The 20364-nt window shown below is 40.5% G+C and overlaps 1 protein-coding gene across 7 annotated transcripts in view; it reads left to right on the top strand.

Moving 5' to 3' along the window:
• Window positions 1-20364, top strand: part of APH1B (aph-1 homolog B, gamma-secretase subunit) — a 213983-nt gene that overhangs the window by 17318 nt on the left and 176301 nt on the right. For 5 of the 7 annotated variants that reach the window (XM_021094173.1, XM_021094188.1, XM_021094182.1 and 2 more), the window contains exon 5: window positions 12233-12427. In XM_021094173.1, the coding sequence (XP_020949832.1) occupies window positions 12233-12427 (195 nt within the window). Of the gene's footprint in view, window positions 1-5387; window positions 5516-12232; window positions 15671-20364 lie in introns of those variants that run through there. The other 2 variants (XM_021094208.1, XM_021094198.1) reach the window with 2 other exon arrangements.

Here is a 20364-nt window from a genome sequence, read left to right as displayed (position 1 = left end):
ACAAATCCCAGGAATCTAAATATCACATGGTAATAGTAAAGGCTTATGACCATAGAAGCCATTCAGAAAATAGTGCTAGCTGAATAAATAAGCAGTCAAGTAGGAATACATCATGTTTTAATAAATGTTTGATGGATCTCCTTTAGATATTGTGTTAATATAACAGTAAACTGAGGAGTTCCCTGGTGGCTCAGTGGGTTAAGGACCTGGTGTAGTCACTGCTGAGGTGCAGGTTCGATCCTGGCCCAGGAACTTTTGCCTGTTGCTGGTGCAACCAAAGAAAACAAAACAGTAAACTAAAAAGATGGGCAAAATTCCATGAGGCTGTTTTGTGTATAGTAATAGCCCCAGTTCTTGGCCCATAGTGGGCACTGAATAAATCTTTGTATGGATTAACGAAAGGGGAAGAAGAATAAATACAAGGGTAATACAATATCAGAGGAAGAAAGAATAAACAAGAATGAAGAAGAGTGCATTTAAAACAGAGTACCCAGAAAACTTGGGTAAATGTGGTAATTGCTTGCTGCTTTGCTCCACTTACCCACCTGTTAGTACAGCTCACTAAATTAAAGGTTCTGGCTTATTCTTCTTTGAATCTGGAGACCATAGCACATAGTCTGTGCTGTGGTTTGTTTTGCAAAGCACTGTTCTTTCCTGTGTGTCAACCCTGGGGCAGCATTCACATTTTAGAAATAGAAATAAAGGGAACAAACTCAGAGGGGTTCACTAGCTTGCTCAAAGCCATACTGCAGAGCTGGGGTTTCGACTCAGGATTGTTTGACTCCTGAGCTCAAATGTATCATCTTCAGGCCAGACTCTCCAGGTGCTCAGTAAATGCAGCAGAGCGTTTAAAAAAGAAAAGTAATGGAGCTAGAGACTCTAATCCTGAGTGAAGTAAGTCAGAAAGAGAAAGACAAATACCATATGATATCACTTATATCTGGAATCTAATATATGGCACAAATGAACCTTTCCACAGAAAAGAAATTCACGGACTTGGAGAACAGACTTGTGGTTGCCAAGGAGGGGGAGGAGGGAGTGGAATGGACTGGAAGCTTGGGGTTTATAGGTGCAGACTATTGCCTTCAGAATGGATTAGCAATGAGATCCTGCTGTGTAGCACTGGGAACTATGTCTAGTCACTTATGATGGAGCAGGATAATGCGAGAAAAAAGCATGTATATAAGTATGTGTAACTGGGTCACCATGCTGTACAGTAGAAAAAATTGTATTGGGGAAATAACAATTAAAAAAATTAAAAACTAAATAAATAAATAAAAAGAGTATCAGAATGAATTCACCAAGGAGATAGCATTGAGCTAGATGTTAAATAAAAGTAAGATTTGGATGTGGTGAAATGGGCATGGGTGGTGATGAGGGGTAGAGTATCCAGGCAAAAATGATCATCTGTTAAAGTAAAGGAGTTCCTACTGTGGTGTGGTAGGTTAAGGATCTGACCAGGTCCCGGATTGCTGAGGAGCCACAGGTTTGATCCCTGGCTGGCCTGGCACAGTAGGTTAAAGGGTCTCATGTAGGATGCAGCTGTGGCTCAGCAATCCCTGGCTTGGGGACGTCCATATGCCATGGGTGTGCCCATTGGAAAAAAAGTAAAAACGTAGAAGCATAGTATAAATAAGAGTTCTGGTGTTCTGCCACATAGGATATGTTTGAAGATGAGTGAAGGATAGTAGTTTGAGTCTAGGTTGTAGAGGGCCTTGGATGCTAACCAGAGATGCTTGGACTTGACTTTGGAAACAGGATAAATCCATCAAACATCCTTTTTTTTTTTTTTTTTTTTTTTTTTTTTTTTAAACCAGGAAAGAGATTTGCAAATAACAATATCCACCTAGAATTTGGTAGAAAGTTCAGGGCTTGAGAACACTTGTCTGAAGCTCACAGAGTAATGCTGTGTTGGATGAGAATAAACTTAAAAGTCCATAAGAGTATTTTTCACTCTAGGACTTGATCATAGGGGATGATTGGCTAGTTTCAGTATTTGTGGTCATGCATAGAGAAAAGGGCCAATATAGCCATGAAAAATAATGCAGGAGGCTGCAAATTAAAAAAAGAGTTTGTCTGAAGTCTTCAGAATTGCAAGTCAAGGGACAGATTTGGGTAACCTTGAAGGAGTGTTCCAAGGAAGAGTAAGGGGCTTATAAAGACAAAAAGCCATAAGGCCTTGCAAGAAATGTGATTGACATAAGTCAGAAAATATTTGTCCTTAAGGAATCACAAGTTGTTTTAGGGTAGGGGTCTGATAAGTCGATAGACTGTCATGAGTTATTTTAGGGTAAGGGTCTGATAGGTGCCTTGAGTTTCTGGCAGGTGTCCTGGATGATGTCATCAGGTCAAAGTCAGATTCTTTCTGGGCTAAGACAGTCCTAAATCATACTTCTTTAATGACTTATCAGCTCCATTTAGAGAGCTCTCTCAGCATTCTGATTTTCACTTCACATGACACATTAATGGTGTCATTGTTTTCTCTTGACATTTGATTGACATGTAGGCTTTAGAAAAACCTTAGAGTGTGAACATTTGTGTCTGTGTAGATTACAGATTCTACCCTGGTCTTTTTTGAAATCCTGGGTGTTTTCAGTCTCAACTCTCCACCGTTAACATAACCATCTATCTTAAAAGAAACTTCCCTTTCCAGGATCACCAATGGGATTAAAATACATCATTTTAGTTTAGTTTACCATTGCCCCAAAGTTTTTTAAAAATTATTTTTACTTTTAATTAAAAAATTTTTTTTCCATGTTTTTAGGGCCTCACCCAAAGTATATGGAGGTTCCCAGTCTAGGGGTCCAATCGGAGCTACAGCTGCCAGCCTACACCACAGCCACAGCAACACCAGATCTGAGCCGTGTCTACAACCTACACCATAGCTCACAGCAACGCTGGATCCTTAACTCACTGAGCGAGGCCCCAGGATAGAACCCGACTCTTCATTGATACTGGTTGGATTCATTAACTGCTGAGCCACAATGGAAACTCCCAAAGTTTTTTTTTTTTTTAATCCCTCTTCTACTTTTAAGTACTTACTGAAATGTTATCACTAGATGTAACAACTTACTTTCCTCCAACCACAACAATTATGTCTTTTAATAGTTTGCCTTTGCCTTTGTGTAAGTGAAATAATGGGTATTTCCCCACAATATGCTCCCCCCCAACATTATATTCTTGAGGTCATTTATATTGTAGAACATAGAGTATTCCATTGTGTGAATACGCTGTAATTTATCCATTCTGGTAAGGATGGACATTCTTTGTTATTAAAACAGAACTGACATAAATATTCTTATATATATCTCCCTGTACAGATATACTAGAGTGTCTCTAGAGCAAAGGTTCTCAAACTTGACCGTACATCTGAATCATTTGAAGGGCAGTTTACACACCGATTGCTGGGTATATTGTGTCAGATTCAGAAGATCTGAGATAGGTTCCAAGGATTTGCATTTCTAACGAGTTCTCAGGTGCTAGTGATCTACTGATTCAAGAACTAACTGCTTCAGGGAGTACAGTCAGCTCTCCATATCTGTGGGTTTTTTGCTTGTGAGTTCAACCAACCACAGATCACAAGTATCCAGGAAAAAAAATACCAGAAATTTTACAAAAGTAAAACTTGTATCAGAGTTCCTGTCGTGGCTCAGTGGAAATGAATCTGACTAGTATCCGTGAGGATGCAGGCTTGATCCCTGGCCTCACTCAGTGGGTTAAGGATCCAGTGCTGCCATGAGCTTGATTGTAGGTTGCAGATGCAGCTCGAATCCTGCATTGCTGTGGCTGTGGTGTAGGCTGGCAGCCACAGCTCCAATTCAACCCCTAACGTGGGAATCTCCATATACCGTAGGTGCGGCCTTTAAAAAGACCAAAAACAAAAACAAAAAAATTGTATTTGCCTGGCCCCAGCAACTGTTTATATAGAATTTACATTATATTTATTGCTATTTTCATAGCATTTGCATTAGGTATTAAAAGTAATCTACGAGTTCCCGTGGTGGCACAGTGGAAATGAATCCGATTAGGAACCATGAGGTTTCAGGTTTGCTGCCTAGCCTCGCTCAGTGGGTTAAGGATCCGGCATTGCCTTGAACTGTGGTGTAGGTCACAGACGCGGCTAGGATCTGGCATTGCTGTGGCTGTGGCTGCGGCTGGCAGCTACAGCTTTGATTAGACCCCTAGCCTGGCAACCTCCATATGCTTCAGGTGCGGCCCTTAAAAAAAAATAACCCAGAGATGATTTAAAGTATAAAGTGGAGGATTACTGTGCACAGGTTCTATGCAAATATTACACTGTTTTATATAACAGACTTGAGCAGCTGCAGGTTTTGGTATCCGTGGGGGGTCCTGGACCCAATCATCCACGGATAAAAAGGGAGAACTATATAGATCTAGCCGTGGAATTGCTGGAGTGAAATAAAGAATACATATTTTCAACTTTACTAGATGATGCTAGATTGTTTGCCTGACAGCAGTTGTGGATGAGAACAGTCAGACTTGACTTTTTGCCAGACTGGTGGGTGTTGATGGTATCTTATTGTGTGGCCAAAAAGGGAAATCTGTATGCCTTTTTTTTCCCCATGTTAAAACTTTCAGAATATGTGGAACTTGCCCATTTTAAGTAAACAGTGTTATCCAGGATGCAGGGAACACACACACACACACACACACACAATATTCCATGTATTCCATAGAAATACCTGTGTGTGCTGATCAAATTGTTTCAGTTGCTTAGAAAGACTCTTAGATAATTATTACAATTGCTAATATTTTTATTCTTTCACTGGCATTAAAAATTCAGGAAGAAATTCCTCTTTAGTGTAACTTGTTTAATCAAATATATTCCTTTTAATTGAGAAAAGTTTCTCTTAATTAGTGCAGAAGGCTAATTTGGAAATAGCTGATTAGATAACACAATAGTTTTATTGCATTCTTAAGAGAAACTCCATGAATGCCAGATCCAAGTTGACTTTTTGTTTCACAGGTTCACATTCTAAAGGAAAAGCTGCTGTAGAACTGGCCTACTCATTCAGAAATGTTGCTTTCAGGAGTTTCCTGGTGGCCTAGCAGGTTAAGGATCTGGCATTGTCACTGCTGTGGCATGAGTTTGATCCCTAACCCGGGAACCTCCTCATGCCCTGTGTGCAGCCAAAAATAAAATAAAATAAAGAAAAGAAAAAAAAGAAAAGAAATGAGAAATGTTGCTTTCAGAGTTATTATTCAAGCAAATTTGTGTCAGGGTCCTGCTTTTGCCAGATAGTGGTTGAACCCTCACAGTCCTGTGGTGTACCGCAAGAGCCTGTGTCCCAGAACTAGGTGTTCAGTGGGCTTTGGGGTCTCTTGTCTGTGTGCCTGGGCCCTAATGGTTGCCACCTGTCTTTCAGCTTTCATGACGTTGGTGATCGTATTGCTGCACATATTCTGGGGCATTGTGTTTTTTGATGGCTGTGAGAAGAAAAAGTGGTACACCCTCCTTGTAGTTCTTCTGACCCATCTGCTGGTATCAGCACTGGTGAGTATTATCACTGTGCTCAGAGTTTTTTGGAGCTCAGGTCCAAATATCTAAAGTGGTAGATTCTACTCTGAATGGAATACATGCTCATGGGAAAATGAGGAAATTCAGAAAGTCGTTTAAAAGAATGAATCAATGATTGGTAGATAAACCATCTAGTCTTTCCACAGAAAGATAACTATTAATTTGTTGTTTGAAGAGTTCTGTTGTGGCTCAATGGAAGTGAATCTGACTAGTATCCATGAGGACACAGGTTCGATCTCTGGCCTCGCCCACTGGGTTAAGGATACAGCGTTGCCACGAGCTGTGGTGTAAGTCGCAGATGCAGCTTAGATCCTGTGTTGCTGTGGCGTAGGCCGGTGGCTACATCTCAGATTCGACCCCTAGCCTGGGAATCTCCATTAGACATGGGTGCCTCCCTAAAAAGACAAAAAAATTGTTGGTTCATCTCATAAGGTTTATTTTGTTTATCTTTTTAAAAATTGAAGTATTGTTGATTTAAGTTAAATTCTGCTATACAGCAAAGTGATTTAGCTATATATGTGTACATTCTTTTCTGTGTTCTTTTCTATTATGGTTTATTTCAAGATATTGAATTTCCCCGTGCTGTACAGTAGGACCTTGTTGTTTATCCATTCCATATATAATGGTTTACATCTGCTAACCCTAAACTCCCAGTCTGTCCTCCCCTCCCCAACCCCCTCTCCCCTTTGGCAACCACAAGTCAGTTCTCTATGTCAGTCCATTTCTGTTTCGTAGATAAGTTCATTTGTGTCATACACACACACACACACACACACACACACACACACACACACACATGTATTTTTTTTTTCTTTTTTGGCCGCCGGGAGGCATATGGAGTTCCCAGGCTGGGGATCAGATCCCAGCCAAAGTTTCAACCTATGCTACAGCTGTGGCAGTGCCAGATCCTTAACCCATTGTGCTTGGCCAGTGTTCAAACCTGTATCCTAGTGCTCCAGAGATGATCCCATTGCACCACAGCAGGAACTCCAGTGTCATATTTGTTTTTGGTTTCAGTTTTGGGTTTTTTTTGGCTGCAGTGTGCAGTGGTTTAATATGGGATCTCATTCCCAGACCAAGGATTGAACCTGGGCCACAGGTGAAAAGCACCAAATCCTAACCACTAGACCACCAGGAAACTCCTTGTTTCATATTTTAGATTCCACATCTGAGTGATATCATATGGTATCTCTTTCTCTGACTTACTTCACTTAGTATGATAATCTCTAGGTACATCTATGTTGCTGCAACTGGCATTATTTGAACTTTTCTGTGGCTGAGTAGCATTCCATTATATATATGTACCACATCTTCTTTATCCATTTATCTGTCAATGGACATTTAGATTGTGTCCATGTCTTCGCTATTGTGAATAATGCTGCTATGAACATATGGGTTCATGTATCTCTTTTTTTGGGGGATGGGCTGTGCCTGCAGCATATGGAAGTTCCTGGGCCAGGTATTGAATATGTGCCATAGCAGCAACCCAAGTCACTGCCATGACAACTGGATCCTTAACCTGCTGCACCACAAGGGAACTCTGCATGTATCTTTTTGAGTTATGGTTTTCTCTAAATGTATGCCCAGGAGTGAGATTGCTGGATCATATGATTCTTCTATTTTTAGTTTTTTGAGGACCTCCGTACTGTTTTCCATAATGGCTGCACCAACTTATATTCCCACCAACAGTGCAGGAGGGTTCCCTTTTTTCTACACCCTCTCTAGCATTTGTTATTTGTAGACTTTTTAATGATGACCAGTCTGACCAGTGTGAGGTGGTACTTCATTGTAGTTTGTAGTTTTGATTTGCACTTCTCTAATAATTAGCAGTGTTGAGCATCTTTTCATGTGCCTATTGACCACCTGTATGTCTTGTTTGGAGAAATGTCTATTTATATCTTCTGCCCATTTTTTAATTCGGTTGTTTGGGTTTTTTGGTTGTTGTTGAGTTATATGAGCTATTTGTCAGTTTTAGAAATTAAATCCCTGTTGGTTGCATCATTTGGAAATATTTTCTCCCAGTCCATAGGTTGTCTCTTCATTTTGTTTATGGCTTCCTTTGCCATACAAAAGCTTGTAAGTTTAATCAGGTCTCATTTATTTTTGTTTTTATTTCTATTGTTTTAGGAGACTGACCTAAGAAAACATTACTGTGACTTATGTGAGAGAGTATTTTTGACTTACTTCTCTTGGTATGATGATCTCTACGTCCATCCATGTTGCTACAATATTATTCATTGTTGGCCTTGTGTTATTGTTTTTAATGGCTGAGTAATATTCCATTGTATGTATGTACCACATCTTCTTTATCTTTTTTTCTGCCAGTGGACACTTAGGTTGCTTCTGTATCTTGGCTGTTGTAGATAGTGCTGCATTGAATATTGGGGTGCATGTATCTTTCCAAATTATGGTTTTCTCTGGATATATGCTCAAGAGTGGGATTACTGGATCATATGGTAGTTCTACTTTTAGTTTTTTTCCCACATTATGGCATGTGGTTGTTCCTGGGCCAGGGATTGAATCCAAGCCACAGCTGTGACCTTTGCCACAGATGTGGTGATGCTGGATCCTTAACCCACCATGCTGGGCTGGAGATTGAACTGGTGCCTCCACAGAGACAAGTTGGATCACTAACCCACTGTGTCACAGCAGGAACTCCCATGTTTTGCTTTTTTAAGGAGCCTCCCTGCTGTCCTCCATGGTGGTTGTACCAATTTATGGTAAGAGTTTTATCATGAATAGATAGTGAATTTTGTTAAGGGCTTTTTTGGTATCTATTGAGATGACCGTTTGGTTTTTGTCTTGTCTTTGGTTAGTGTGGTATATCACATTGATTGATTCACATATGTTGAACCATTTTTGTGAACTTAGAATGAGTCCCACTTGGTCAGGTGTATGATCCTTTTTATGGGTTGTTGGATTTTGTTTGCTAATATTTTGTTGGGAATTTTTGCATCTGTATTCATTGAAGATATTGACCTGTCATTTTCTTTTTTGGTAGTATCTTTGTCTGTTTTTGGCATCTGGGTGATGGTGGCTTCATAAAATATCTTTGGTAGTATTCCCTCCTCTTCAATCTTTTGGAAGAGTTTGAGAGGGATTCATAAAAGATCATCTTTGTGTATTTGGTGGAAGTTGCCTGTGAAGCCATCTGGTCCTGGACTTTTGTTTGTGGGGAGTTTTGTTTTGTTTTGTTTTTTTTACAGATTCTATTTCACATCTGGTGATCAATCTGTTCAAATTATGTATTTCTTTTTTTTGTGTGTGTGTGTGTTTTTAGCACTGAACCACAACATATGAAATTTCCCAGGCTAGGGGTCTAATTGGAGTTGCAGCTGCTGGCCTATGCCACAGCCAGAGCAATGCCAGAATCGAGCCACATCTGTGACCTATGCCACAACTCGTGGCAATGCTGGATCCTTAACCCACTGAGTGAGGCCAGGGATCAAACCCACATCACCATGGATTCTAGTAAGGTTCTTAACATGCTGAGCCACAATGGGAACTCCTATCTATTCTTGATTTAATTTTGGTGGGCTCTCTGTTTCTAGAAACTTGTCCGTTTCTTCTAGGCTATTGAATTTGCTGGCATATAATTGTTTATGGTGGAGTTCCCGTCGTGGCGCAGTGGTTAACGAATCCGACTGGGAACCATGAGGTTGCGGGTTCGGTCCCTGCCCTTGCTCAGTGGGTTAAGGATCCGGCATTGCTGTGAGCTGTGGTGTAGGTTGCGGACGCGGCTCAGATCCTGCGTTGCTGTGGCTCTGGCGTAGGCCAGTGGCTGCAGCTCCAATTCGACCCCTAGCCTGGGAACCTCCATGTGCCGCGGAAGCAGCCCAAAGAAATAGCAAAAAAAGACAAAAAAAAAAAATTGTTTATGGTATTCTCTCATGATTTTTTTGTGTGTGTTTCTGCAATATTGGTTGATCCTTTTTCATGTTTTATCTTGTCTATTGGGTTCTCTCTCTTTTCTTCTTGGTGAGCCTGGCCAGAGGCTTGTCAGTGTATATGTCTCTCTTTTGATGGATATAGTCATCCTGAATTTGTCTTGCATTATGCTTATTTTATAGAGCATATCTTAAGCAATTTCCATGTTATTATAAATCCTTTTAATATTTAAGTTTTAATGGCTTCATAGCATCATATAAAATTATAGTTTGCTTAGCTTGAAGGATGGAGTCCTCATTAGCTAGGATGATCCCTTGTGAGGGAGATCAGGGCACATTACCTTGGAGGTGCCTATTCAAGTGGAGATGTCAGTTAGGCAGTCAGGTGAAAAGGTCTGGAGTTTGGGAGAGAAATCCAGTCTCAAAAAGACAATTACAAGTAGTGAGTACAAGCAGATAGGAGAAGAGGCCCAAGGACTAAGCCCTGGGACACTCCAACACTGAGGTTGGGGCAAGGGGAGGAGCCAGGGAAAGAGACTAAGAAGGAGCCGCTTAGTCCTAGTAGGAGGAGAACCAGGAGCCAGGTGTCCTAAAGTCAGTGTGATAACGAGGAGAAACAGATTAGCTGTAGCAGATGCCAGTGGAATAAAACCCAGACTTCTTTGTTTGATATAAGCTCTTACTGATCTTACTAGTGCATAATGTACCTTTTGCTTCTCCCCATAGTTCATAGCAGGCACTCCATCTAAACTGATCTGGCATGGATCCCCAGCAGGTGTGCCATTGTTCATGCTGTTTTACCTGCAGTGACTTATCTCCCCTTAATGTAGGTTGGTTTGGAAACTCCTGTCCATTCCATGTAAGGCCTCCCTGGAGACAGTGCGCATTTCCAATCTAGCACTATCACTAGCCCTTACATGCAGCTGTGTTATAACCCCATTCCCAGATCAGCATTATTTTTGCATCAGTTTTTACATCTCCTCTCCAATTAGAGTTTGTTCATCAAGAATGGGACCTGTCTTGTCCGTCTTTGTACCCTGAATCCCTAGCATGTCCTAGGTGGCCAGTAACTGCTGTTGAATATTGAATACCTGATATTATTCTTTTTAACAATTAAAAAGAACCCAGAAAACTGGAAAGATCACATACCAACATGTGAACAGTAGTTATCTCTGAATGACAGATTTCAGAGAATGTTTAGGTAGTGATTGTTTTACTACAATAACATATTACAGACACATATGCAGATCAGAAGTGTACATCTTGATGAATTTTTGCAGTGTGAACACATCTTTGTAACTCAAACCCAAATGAAAACTAAACATTATCAGCTCCATGAGCATCCTCGTGCTACTGTACTGCTCCCCCAGAGGTAACCACAGTCCTGACTTCTGATGCCATGGTTTGCCCTGACTTTTGGTATTTTATGTGTCTCTTTTCACTCAACCTTCTGTTTGTGATATTAATCCGTATATAGCTATTGATTACTCTTTCATTGCAAAATAGTATTCTGCTGTGTGACTCTACCATAATTTATCCATTCCGCAGCAGAAAGGCATTTATGGTATCTCCTGTTTTTGTTTTTTGGTTTTGTTTTTTTTTTTTTTTTTTTTTGCTTTTTAGGGCTGCCCCAGTGGCATGTGGAGGTTCCCAGGCTAGGGGTTGAATCAGAGCTACAGCTGCCGGCCACAGCCACAGCAGCGCAGGATTCAAGCCGTCTCTGCGACCTACACCATGGCTTACAGCAATGCCAGATCCCTAACCCGCTGCTCTACAGCAGGAACTCCTCATCACTGTTTTTTAAATGAACTTTTAGAATCCATCGTGATTGTGCTGCTGAAGAGATGCTGTCCCTCCTGTTCCCTTGAATACTAAGGATTTATTCTAAAGTCATTTGGATTTGTCTCACTTTCTTGCACATTTTAAGAGCCAGTTAATACAGAATTGATTATAAAACTGGGCCCAGGTTATATAACATGTGTCTTTTTTTTTTTTTTTTTTTTTTTTTGTCTTTTGTCTTTTTGTTGTTGTTGTTGTTGCTATTTCTTGGGCCGCTCCCGTGGCATATGGAGGTTCCCAGGCTAGGGGTTGAATCGGAGCTGTAGCCACCGGCCTACGCCAGAGCCACAGCAACGCAGGATCCAAGCCGTGTCTGCAACCTACACCACAGCTCACGGCAACGCCGGATCGTTAACCCACTGAGCAAGGGCAGGGACCGAACCCGCAACCTCATGGTTCCTAGTCGGATTCGTTAACCACTGCGCCACAACGGGAACTCCACATGTGTCTTCTGTTGGGTATTTCATTAGGTCTGGATTCTGATTACCTGCTAGGGTTGCCATTTTTTGGGGGGCCGCACCCACAGCATATGGAGGTTCCCAGGCTAGGGGTTGAATTGGAGCTGTAAGCACCAGCCTACACCATAGCCACAGCAATGCGGGATCCAAGCCTCATCTGCAACCTACACCACAGTTCACGGCAATGCCGGATCCTTAACCCACTGAGAGAGGCCAGGGATCGAACCTGTGTCCTCATGGATAAGATTCATTTCCTCTGTGCCACGACAGGAACTCCTAGGGTTGCCATTTGATATCCGGCTAGTGTCTGTTGACTGGGGTAGTCCTGTATGTCTTTGTGGGTACAGGTGCTCTTCAGCACATGACACACATCTGATGTTGGTGAAACACACCTTAGCTATGGCAGCTATTTCTTATTTTCCTTCGTCTTTGCTCATTCCACATGTTTAACAAGTTTGCTGTTATTAACCAAGCAGTCACATAAATAACGATTGATTTTCCCTTTGCAGACCTTCATAAGTCCTCATTATGGATTCAATCTGGTGTTGTCATACATCATCATGGTGCTCACGGGCACCTGGGCCTTCTTCGTTTCTGGAGGCAGCTGCCGGAGCCTGAAGCTCTGCCTGCTCTGCCAAGACAAGGACTTCCTCCTCTTCAACCAGCGCTCCAGATAACCTCCGAGAACCAGCGCTTCTCAAACAGTAAGCTGCCTCTTGAGAGGAAGCACAACTGTGCCTTTTTCTAAAAATCCCTTTCTCTGGTGGAATTTAGGGAAACAAACAAACAAACTGTCTAGCTGCGATATGGCTTTCATGAAACAGCTTTCTGAAGGGGATGCCTCCAAGGTGTGCATGGCTGCACGTGAGAATCTTCTGAGGAGACATAAAGAATACTGATTTCTGGGCTCTACCCTCCAGATTTAATTGGTCTGACCATTTGGTAATTTTTTTAAAGCTTCCCAGATGACTCCGATATGCAGCCAGGTTGAGAACTGTTGGCATCCAAATAGGAAATTCCTGAGAACAGTGTAAGTGACTAAGAACCAGATGTTTAGCTGTGTCCCAACTCAGCTTTGCTGGGCCAATAAGTGTCTGAATGTCAAATCCTGGTTCGCCTTTGTCTTTCAAGTTCTGAAGTCACAAAAGGCCAAAGGGCTATCATCTCCGTGAACTTTCATGTACAACGTGATAGGCCATGCTTCTAACCCCAATAATGAATTGCACTGACTTACTGTGATTATTTAGCCAAAGTAAGCCATTGATGAATTAGCTGTGTTTTCTTCCAGTTTTTCCATTCTCAAGTTGGCTTTTTAGAAGCATTATGTTGTTTCTGAGCATAAATTCTGTTTCTTTGACTGAAAACCAATTATTTTCTGAATTCCTGGGAAGCTATTATAAAACAAAGAATCTTTATGCAACTTGTAAGTCTTTCCTGGGCTTAAGGATTTTCATGAGCTCTGCCCCAAGGCAGCGTTTACCTGCTGAGTGCTGGCTGCTGGACTAGTTGAAGTGAGGTCCATTGTCCTGTGTCTGAGCATCTCTGCAGGTTGCTGAGTCCTGAATCCTGGGACAGGCTTCACTGGAACTGGCAGAAGTTTACAAGTCAGTAGGGTGGTGTTGACACTTATAATTCTGTGATACCAACTAGCACTTCCCCCCAGTGGCATAGTGGAAAATTGGAAATCTGTCTTATGCCAAATTCATGCTTTTATATATCCCATATCTTCTTTAGATCTTGTGAATGCCACTGGGTTTTATTGGCAGATATAGCATTCTCTTTATAGGAGTATCTAAGATTCTTGTTCAGCTTCCAAACAATCCTTTTGGTTTCCTTTGTAAAGAGTAATTGTACCTTTGCAAACTAGGAAGGTTTTTGGGGAGCCGATGGTGTGAAATGGAAATTCTCCTACGTTAAAGTGAGAACCTCAGTGAATCCCTTCTGTGCAGTAGAACAGCCAGAGGTCTTAGAAGCAGCAATGAGGGGGCTCACCAGCGAAAGGAAAGATGAAGAATTTGATGATCCTGTGCTGGGGAAGGATAATGGACATATTTAAAATGGAAACACGGCCAGGATTTTGGGATAGTCACACATCCTTCTAGAACCTTATATGTGAACTGGACCTTCGTCGATGAAATCCCCTCTCATGTTTAAATTACTTGAATTTGTCACTCTAGGGAGTCAGGAGGAGTAGAGTTTCTAGAAAGGCTGTAGATAGTCCCATAAGCAAGAACAGGTATTTCTCTAAAGTTTACTTTGGCACAAATACCAATGCTTCCACTGGGGTTTGCAATTGTCCACCCATAAAGTGGACTCTTATACAAGATTTTCTTTAGACAAGTCATTGGAAGAATCAAGGTCACAGAGACAGAACAGTGAAACTTACTGCTTGGAGCTGAGGTGAACAAGATACCCACTGAACTGAGTTTCATTCCTGTTGGAGTGTCGTGTTCTTTGAGGAACAGGATAAGAAAAATACGGACTTGGTTATTACTCTTGACTTGCAGGTCCCTTAAATTGACAGTCTGATGAAATATTTGCTGATGTATAAAGTGTGGAAATATCTGCGAACATTAGTATTACTCATATTTGAGCTCTGAGGATGTCCTCTGTGCGTTAATAGTTTAAGAATCTGGGATATTGTGAAATTTCATTTCTAAAAGCATCTCGGACAGTGGGAAAAATTTCTTTGACAGTGAGACTCTTGTCTTAGTTCAGGAAATTATTTAATAATCTTTGGTTACCTGGAAGTAATGGAGCTTTGTAGTCCTTTTTCTCTCGTCAGCATTGCCATAGTCAGCTTAAGCAGTCTTGTTGCGAATAGCCTTGCTTTGCCTGATGCCAAGGAATTCCGGAGGGAGAGTAGTCTTCCTCTTTTTCTGTGTATATACTGAGATGCAAATTTATTTTTCAAATTTTTATTTTTTGCATTTGTTATCTATAATGAGCTTTCTGAGCCCTGCTAGTGTTTGGCGAGAAGGTGGTAGTAATCGTCTGTATTTCTCCTCCACGCAGGGCTTTCTTAGTTGGGAGGGAAGTGTGGCTGTAGTTAAAGCTGACCTTGGAATGTGAATATGGTTGCAGCACTTGACTGTGTGGCCCTGGGAATAATCGAGATCGATGTTGGTTCTCTACTAAACGTATGTTATTTTTAACTCACTTGAATTAGAAGTTGTTAACTGGAGAAGTTTTGTTACCCTTGACCCCGACCTGCATGACTGGCAATAGAGTAGTAGCAGCCTCTTTTCGAGCAGCTTAGTGAAAACATGGCTGAAGGGAATAAATGCTCTCTGCAGACTGGACAGAAAATGGCTTTTGTTCCCAGTGTGAATATTTTTCTTCCCACGCACATTTCAGTGTTTGCCGAGAGTGGCAGATACTCATCAAAAATGCTAGGTGTTCTTATCCGTAGGGTTGGTACAGGATAAACAGTCGTGACAGAAGCTTCCTTCTAACTGGCGCTCTTCTCACTCAGCTCACACGAGCCCCAAGATAAGGATTCATGGTCAGAGCGGCCCGAGGGCTCCAGGAATCCAGGGCAGCAACCTGTCTTGGGCATCAGCAGCCTGCCCCCTGAGAAAAGCTCCTTGAGAGTGCTGGCTTTTTGCTGGCTAAGTTTTTCCTGGGCCCTACCCTTCCTCACTGTAGGTAGACAATGTAAACATCACAGCAAAACAATTTTAAAGTTCTTTGCTTAGAGCACTTTGTTTATGATTGTAGTTTTTACATTCCTCATTTAATAAAAGACTTTAACCTCATTCCATTACATTTTTGTGTTTTAGGGGAGTGGGGGCACTCTATGTACAATACGTATCATTTTCTTTAAGTCCTACTGTCATGTCATATATACTTGCAATATCAGACCTTGCGTTCAATACACAATGCAATAGAGTCTTTCCAGACTTGTATTTTTCAGCGAACAATAAAAAGATTGTTTGTCACTATCGTTTCTCATGTTTCCTCTTCTTTGGAATAGTGTATCCTTCCATATTTGTTATTTTGTCTCCTAAAAAACTTGACTGTATGTCAAATTATTTGTAACTGGTGAAACCTGAGACTTTTTTCAAAGAGAAATCTTTGTTATTGGGTTGAAAATTCCTAAGGCCGGTTTCGTTTCTGTGTGTTCAGAAACAGTTCATTGCGGAGAAGTTCTTCGAGGTGTCATAAACCAAGAAGAGGAAAATCTTCAGAGGTCCTGGAAGCTTACCTTGAAAAATCCAAGTAATTGTAAAACAGTGAATTTATAAAACATCATGGAATACTAGGAGGGTACAATTTAGTTTCTCCCCAGTGACCCCGAGCAGCCTATAGAATCGTTTTGTTTTTCCTCTCCTTGATGTAGAGACCAGGCAGCTAAGGGACTGAAGTTGGCCTACACCGTCAGACAGCTACAATGACAGTTGTTACAGCCTGAAACTCAGAACCATGTGATGCCTCTTCACTCTGATTTGAAATGAGGCTGCTCCAGGTTTATGTTAACTGTGTTATTAGATGAAATATCCTTGGGATCCAGGGCTCCCTGGGCTGACTGGGAAAGTAATGGAAAATGTGCACTGTCCTCAGGGAAGAGCCCAGATTCATGTGCAATTTTTTTTTGGCTCTTCCACAATGAAATTGCAGCTCTAGTCTAATTCTTACTGGTTTGGGTGACCAGCCTCAACACCTGAGAAACCTCCAGTGGAAAGAACTGCATATTTTACCTGCATCTCATTGAAAATGCTGATTAGAAGGAACCACTCACTGGATTCTGGTCTGAGTCTCAGTAAAAAAAAAGAAAAAAAAAAATCGGGGATTTGACACATTCTAAGAGGATGACAATAGATTACGAGCCCTAAGCAGGTCTTGGCTTTAATCTTCAATAATAACTAGGTGGTTCTTGTTGCGTAAGTATGGGTCACTGTAAATCCTCCTGCTTCTGTCTAATGGTAAAACCATACATATTTTCTGTGCTTGCAAAATCAGAGATGAAGTCGACATTGTTTAATCAAGGCTTACCATGCACAGAACATTGTGCTAGATGCTTTATTTATTTATTTATTTATTTACCCTTTGTCTTTTTAGGGCAGTACCAATGGCATATGGAGGCGCCCAGGCTAGGGGTCAAATCAGAGCTGTAGCTGCCAGCCTATGCCACAGCCACAGCGACTCGGGATCCAAGCCAGGTCTGCAACCTATACCACAGCTCATGGCAGTGCTGGATCCTTAACCCACTGAGCAAGGCCAGGAATGAAACCCTCATCCTCATGGATACTAGTTGGGCTCATTAACCACTGAGCCATGACAGGAATTCCTAGATGCTTTATTTGTTTTATAACTCAATGAATTTTATTACATTTATAGTTGTGCAACGATCATCACAACCAAATTTTACAGCATTTCCCTCCCAAACTCCCTGTGCATCCCCCCACTCCCCAACCTGTTTCCTTTGGAAACCATAGGTTTTCCAAAATCTGTGAGTCAGTATCTGTTCTTCAAAGAAGTTCATTGTGTCCTTTTTTTGGATTCCACATGTAAGCGATAGCATTTGATATTGGTTCCTCACCATCTGACTGACTTCACTTAGCATAATAATTTCTAGGTCCATCCATGTCATTTCTTTCTTTTTAATGGCTGAGTAATATTCCATTGTGTAAATGTACCACATCTTTATCCACTCCTCTGTCAATGGACATTTAGGTTGTTTCAAATGTCTTGGCTATTGTATATAGTGCTGCAATGAACATTGGAGCACATGTGTCTTTTTGAACCATGTTTTTCTCTGGATAGATGCCCAGGAGTGGGATTGCTGGATCAAATGAAAGTTCTATTTTTAGTTTTCTGAGGCATCTCCATACGGTTTTCCACAGTGATTGCACCAATTTACATTCCCACCAAGAGTATAATAGGGTTCCCTTTTCTCCACACCCTCTCCAGCACGTTTTGTTTGTAAACTTTTTGATGATGGCCATTCTGGCTGGTGTAAGGTGGTGGTACCTCATAGTGGTTTTGATTTGCAATTCTCTAATAATGAATGATGTTGAACATATTTTCATATGTTTTTTGGCCATCTGTATGTCTTCTTTGGAAAATTGTCTGTTTAGATCTTCTGCCCATTTTTTGATGGGGTTGTTCTTTTTTTTTTTTTTTTGGTATTGAGCGGTAGGAGGTGTTTATAAATTTTGGAGAATAATCCTTTGTCAATCACTTCATTTGCAAATATTTTCTCCCATTCTGTATGTTATTTTTTCATTTTGTTTAGGGTTTCCTTTGCTGTGAAAAAACTTTTAACTTTAATTAAGTCCCATTTGTTTATTTTTGTTTTTATTGTCATTACTTTAGGAGGTGGATATGAGAAGATATTGCTGTGGTTTATGTTGGGGAGTGTTTGGCCTATGTTTTCCTAAGAGTTTTATAGTGTCTGGTCTTATATCTAGGTCTTTAATCCATTTTAAATTTATTTTTGTGTGTGGTGTTAGGAGGTGTTCTAATTTCATTCTTTTACATGTGGCTATCCAGTTTTCCTAGCACCACCTGTTGAAGGGGCTGTCTTTTCTCTGTTGTATATTCTTGCCTCCTCTGTCATAGATTAGTTGACTGTAGGTACATGGGTTTAATTCTGGGCTTTCTATCTTGTTCCACTGATGTATATTTCTGTCTTTATGCCAGTACCATATGAATTCAATGACTGTAGCTTTGTAGTGTAGGCTGAAGTGAGGGAGCCTGATTCCTCCAGCTCTATTTTTTTTCCCTCAGGATGTCTTTGGCTACTCTGGGTCTTTTGTGCTTCCAGACAAACTTTAAAATATTTTGTTATAGTTCTGTGAAAAATGTCCTTGGTGATTTGATAGGGATTGCTTTGAATCTGCAGATTCCCTTGGGTAGTATAGTCATTTTGACAATATTGAGTCTTCCAATCCAAGGGTATTCTTTCCATCTGTTTGTGTCATCTTTGATTTCTTTCACCAGCATCTTACAGTTTTCAGAGTACAGGTCTTTTGTCTCTTTAGGCAGGTTTATTCCTAAGTATTTTATTCTTTTTGATGTGATGGTAAATGAGATTGTTTTCCTGATTTTTCTTTCTGATCTTTCATTGTTAGTATATAGAAATGCAGTCAATTTCTATGTATTAATTAAGTATCCTGCAACTTTGCCAAATTTATTGATGAGCTCTAACAGTTTTCTGGTAGAGTCTAGGATTCTCTAGGTATAGTATCATGTCATCTGCAAATAGTGATAGTTTTACTTCTTTCTCTTTCCAATTGGGATTCCTTTTATTTCTTTTACTTCTCTGATTGCCATGGCTAGGACTTCCAAAACCATGTTGAATACTAGTGGCGAGAGCGGACATCCTTGTCTTGTTTCTGATATCAGTGGGAATTTTTTCAGTTTTTCACCATTGAGAAGGATGTTATCTCTGAGTTTGTCATATATGGCCTTTATTATGTTGAGGCAGGTTCCCTCCATGCACACTTTCTGAAGGATTTTTATCAGAAATGGGTGTTGGATTTTGTCAAAGGCTTTGTCTGCCTCTCTCACTCCTATAGGTGAGTCTTTGTGATACAGTTACTTTCCAGTCTGTGGGCTTCCAACCAAGGAGGTATGGGGTTGCTTATATCGTGTAATCGCCCTTCCTCCTCTTGATGTGGCCTCCTCTTTGTCTTCTGTAGTAGGATATCGTCTTGAAAGTTCCCAGTCCATTTGGTTGAAGGTTGTTCAGCATTTGGTTGTAATTTTGTTGTTTTTATGAGAGAAGTTGAGCTCCAGTCCTTCTATTCTGCCATCTTAATCCTGTCTCCTAGATGCTTTATTTTTTAAAAAAATAACAGTAATTGTTTTTTAAAAAAATTATTGGATTATAGTTGACTTACAGTGTTGTGTTAGTTTCAAGTGTACATTAAAGCGATTGAATTATCATATATATATATATATATATATCAGTTCTTTTTCCCATATAGGTTATTATAGAATATTGAGTGTAAGTCCCTGTGCTATACAATAGGTACTTGTTGGTTATCTATTTTATATATAGTGGTGTGTATATGTTAATCCCAAATGCTTAATTTGTCCCTCATCTCCACCTTTCCCCTTTGGTAACCATAAGTTTGTTTTTGAAGTCTTGTGAGTCTGTTTCTCTTTTGTAAATAAGTTTATTTGTATCATTTTTAAGATTCCACATATTTCCACATATCACTTATTAGTGATATATGATATTTCTCTTTCTCTGTCTGACTTCATTTAGTATGATAATCTGTAGGTCCATTGGTGTTGCTGCAAATGGCAATATTTCATCCTTTTTATGGCTAAGTAATATTCCATTGTGTATGTATATGCGTGCATGTGTGTCTATAGACATATATATACATATATATATATATATACCACATCTTTATCTATTCCTCTGTCAATGAACATTTACGTTGTGTCCATATCCAGCTATTGTGAATAGTGCTGCAATGAACACTGAGGTGCATGTATCTTTTCCAGTTACGGTTTCTCTGGATAGATGCCCAAGAGTGGAATTGCTGGATCGTATGATAGTTTTAAGGAATGTCTTACTCTTCTCCATAGTGGTTGTACTAATTTACATTCTCACTAACAGTGTAGGAGGATTTCCTTTTCTCCACACACTCTCTAGCATTTATTGTTTGTAGACAACTTGATG

This window comes from Sus scrofa, chromosome 1, assembly GCF_000003025.6.
Source record: "Sus scrofa isolate TJ Tabasco breed Duroc chromosome 1, Sscrofa11.1, whole genome shotgun sequence".
Classification (NCBI taxonomy): Eukaryota; Metazoa; Chordata; class Mammalia; order Artiodactyla; family Suidae; genus Sus; species Sus scrofa.
This window is presented reverse-complemented; position numbering and strand designations above follow the sequence as displayed.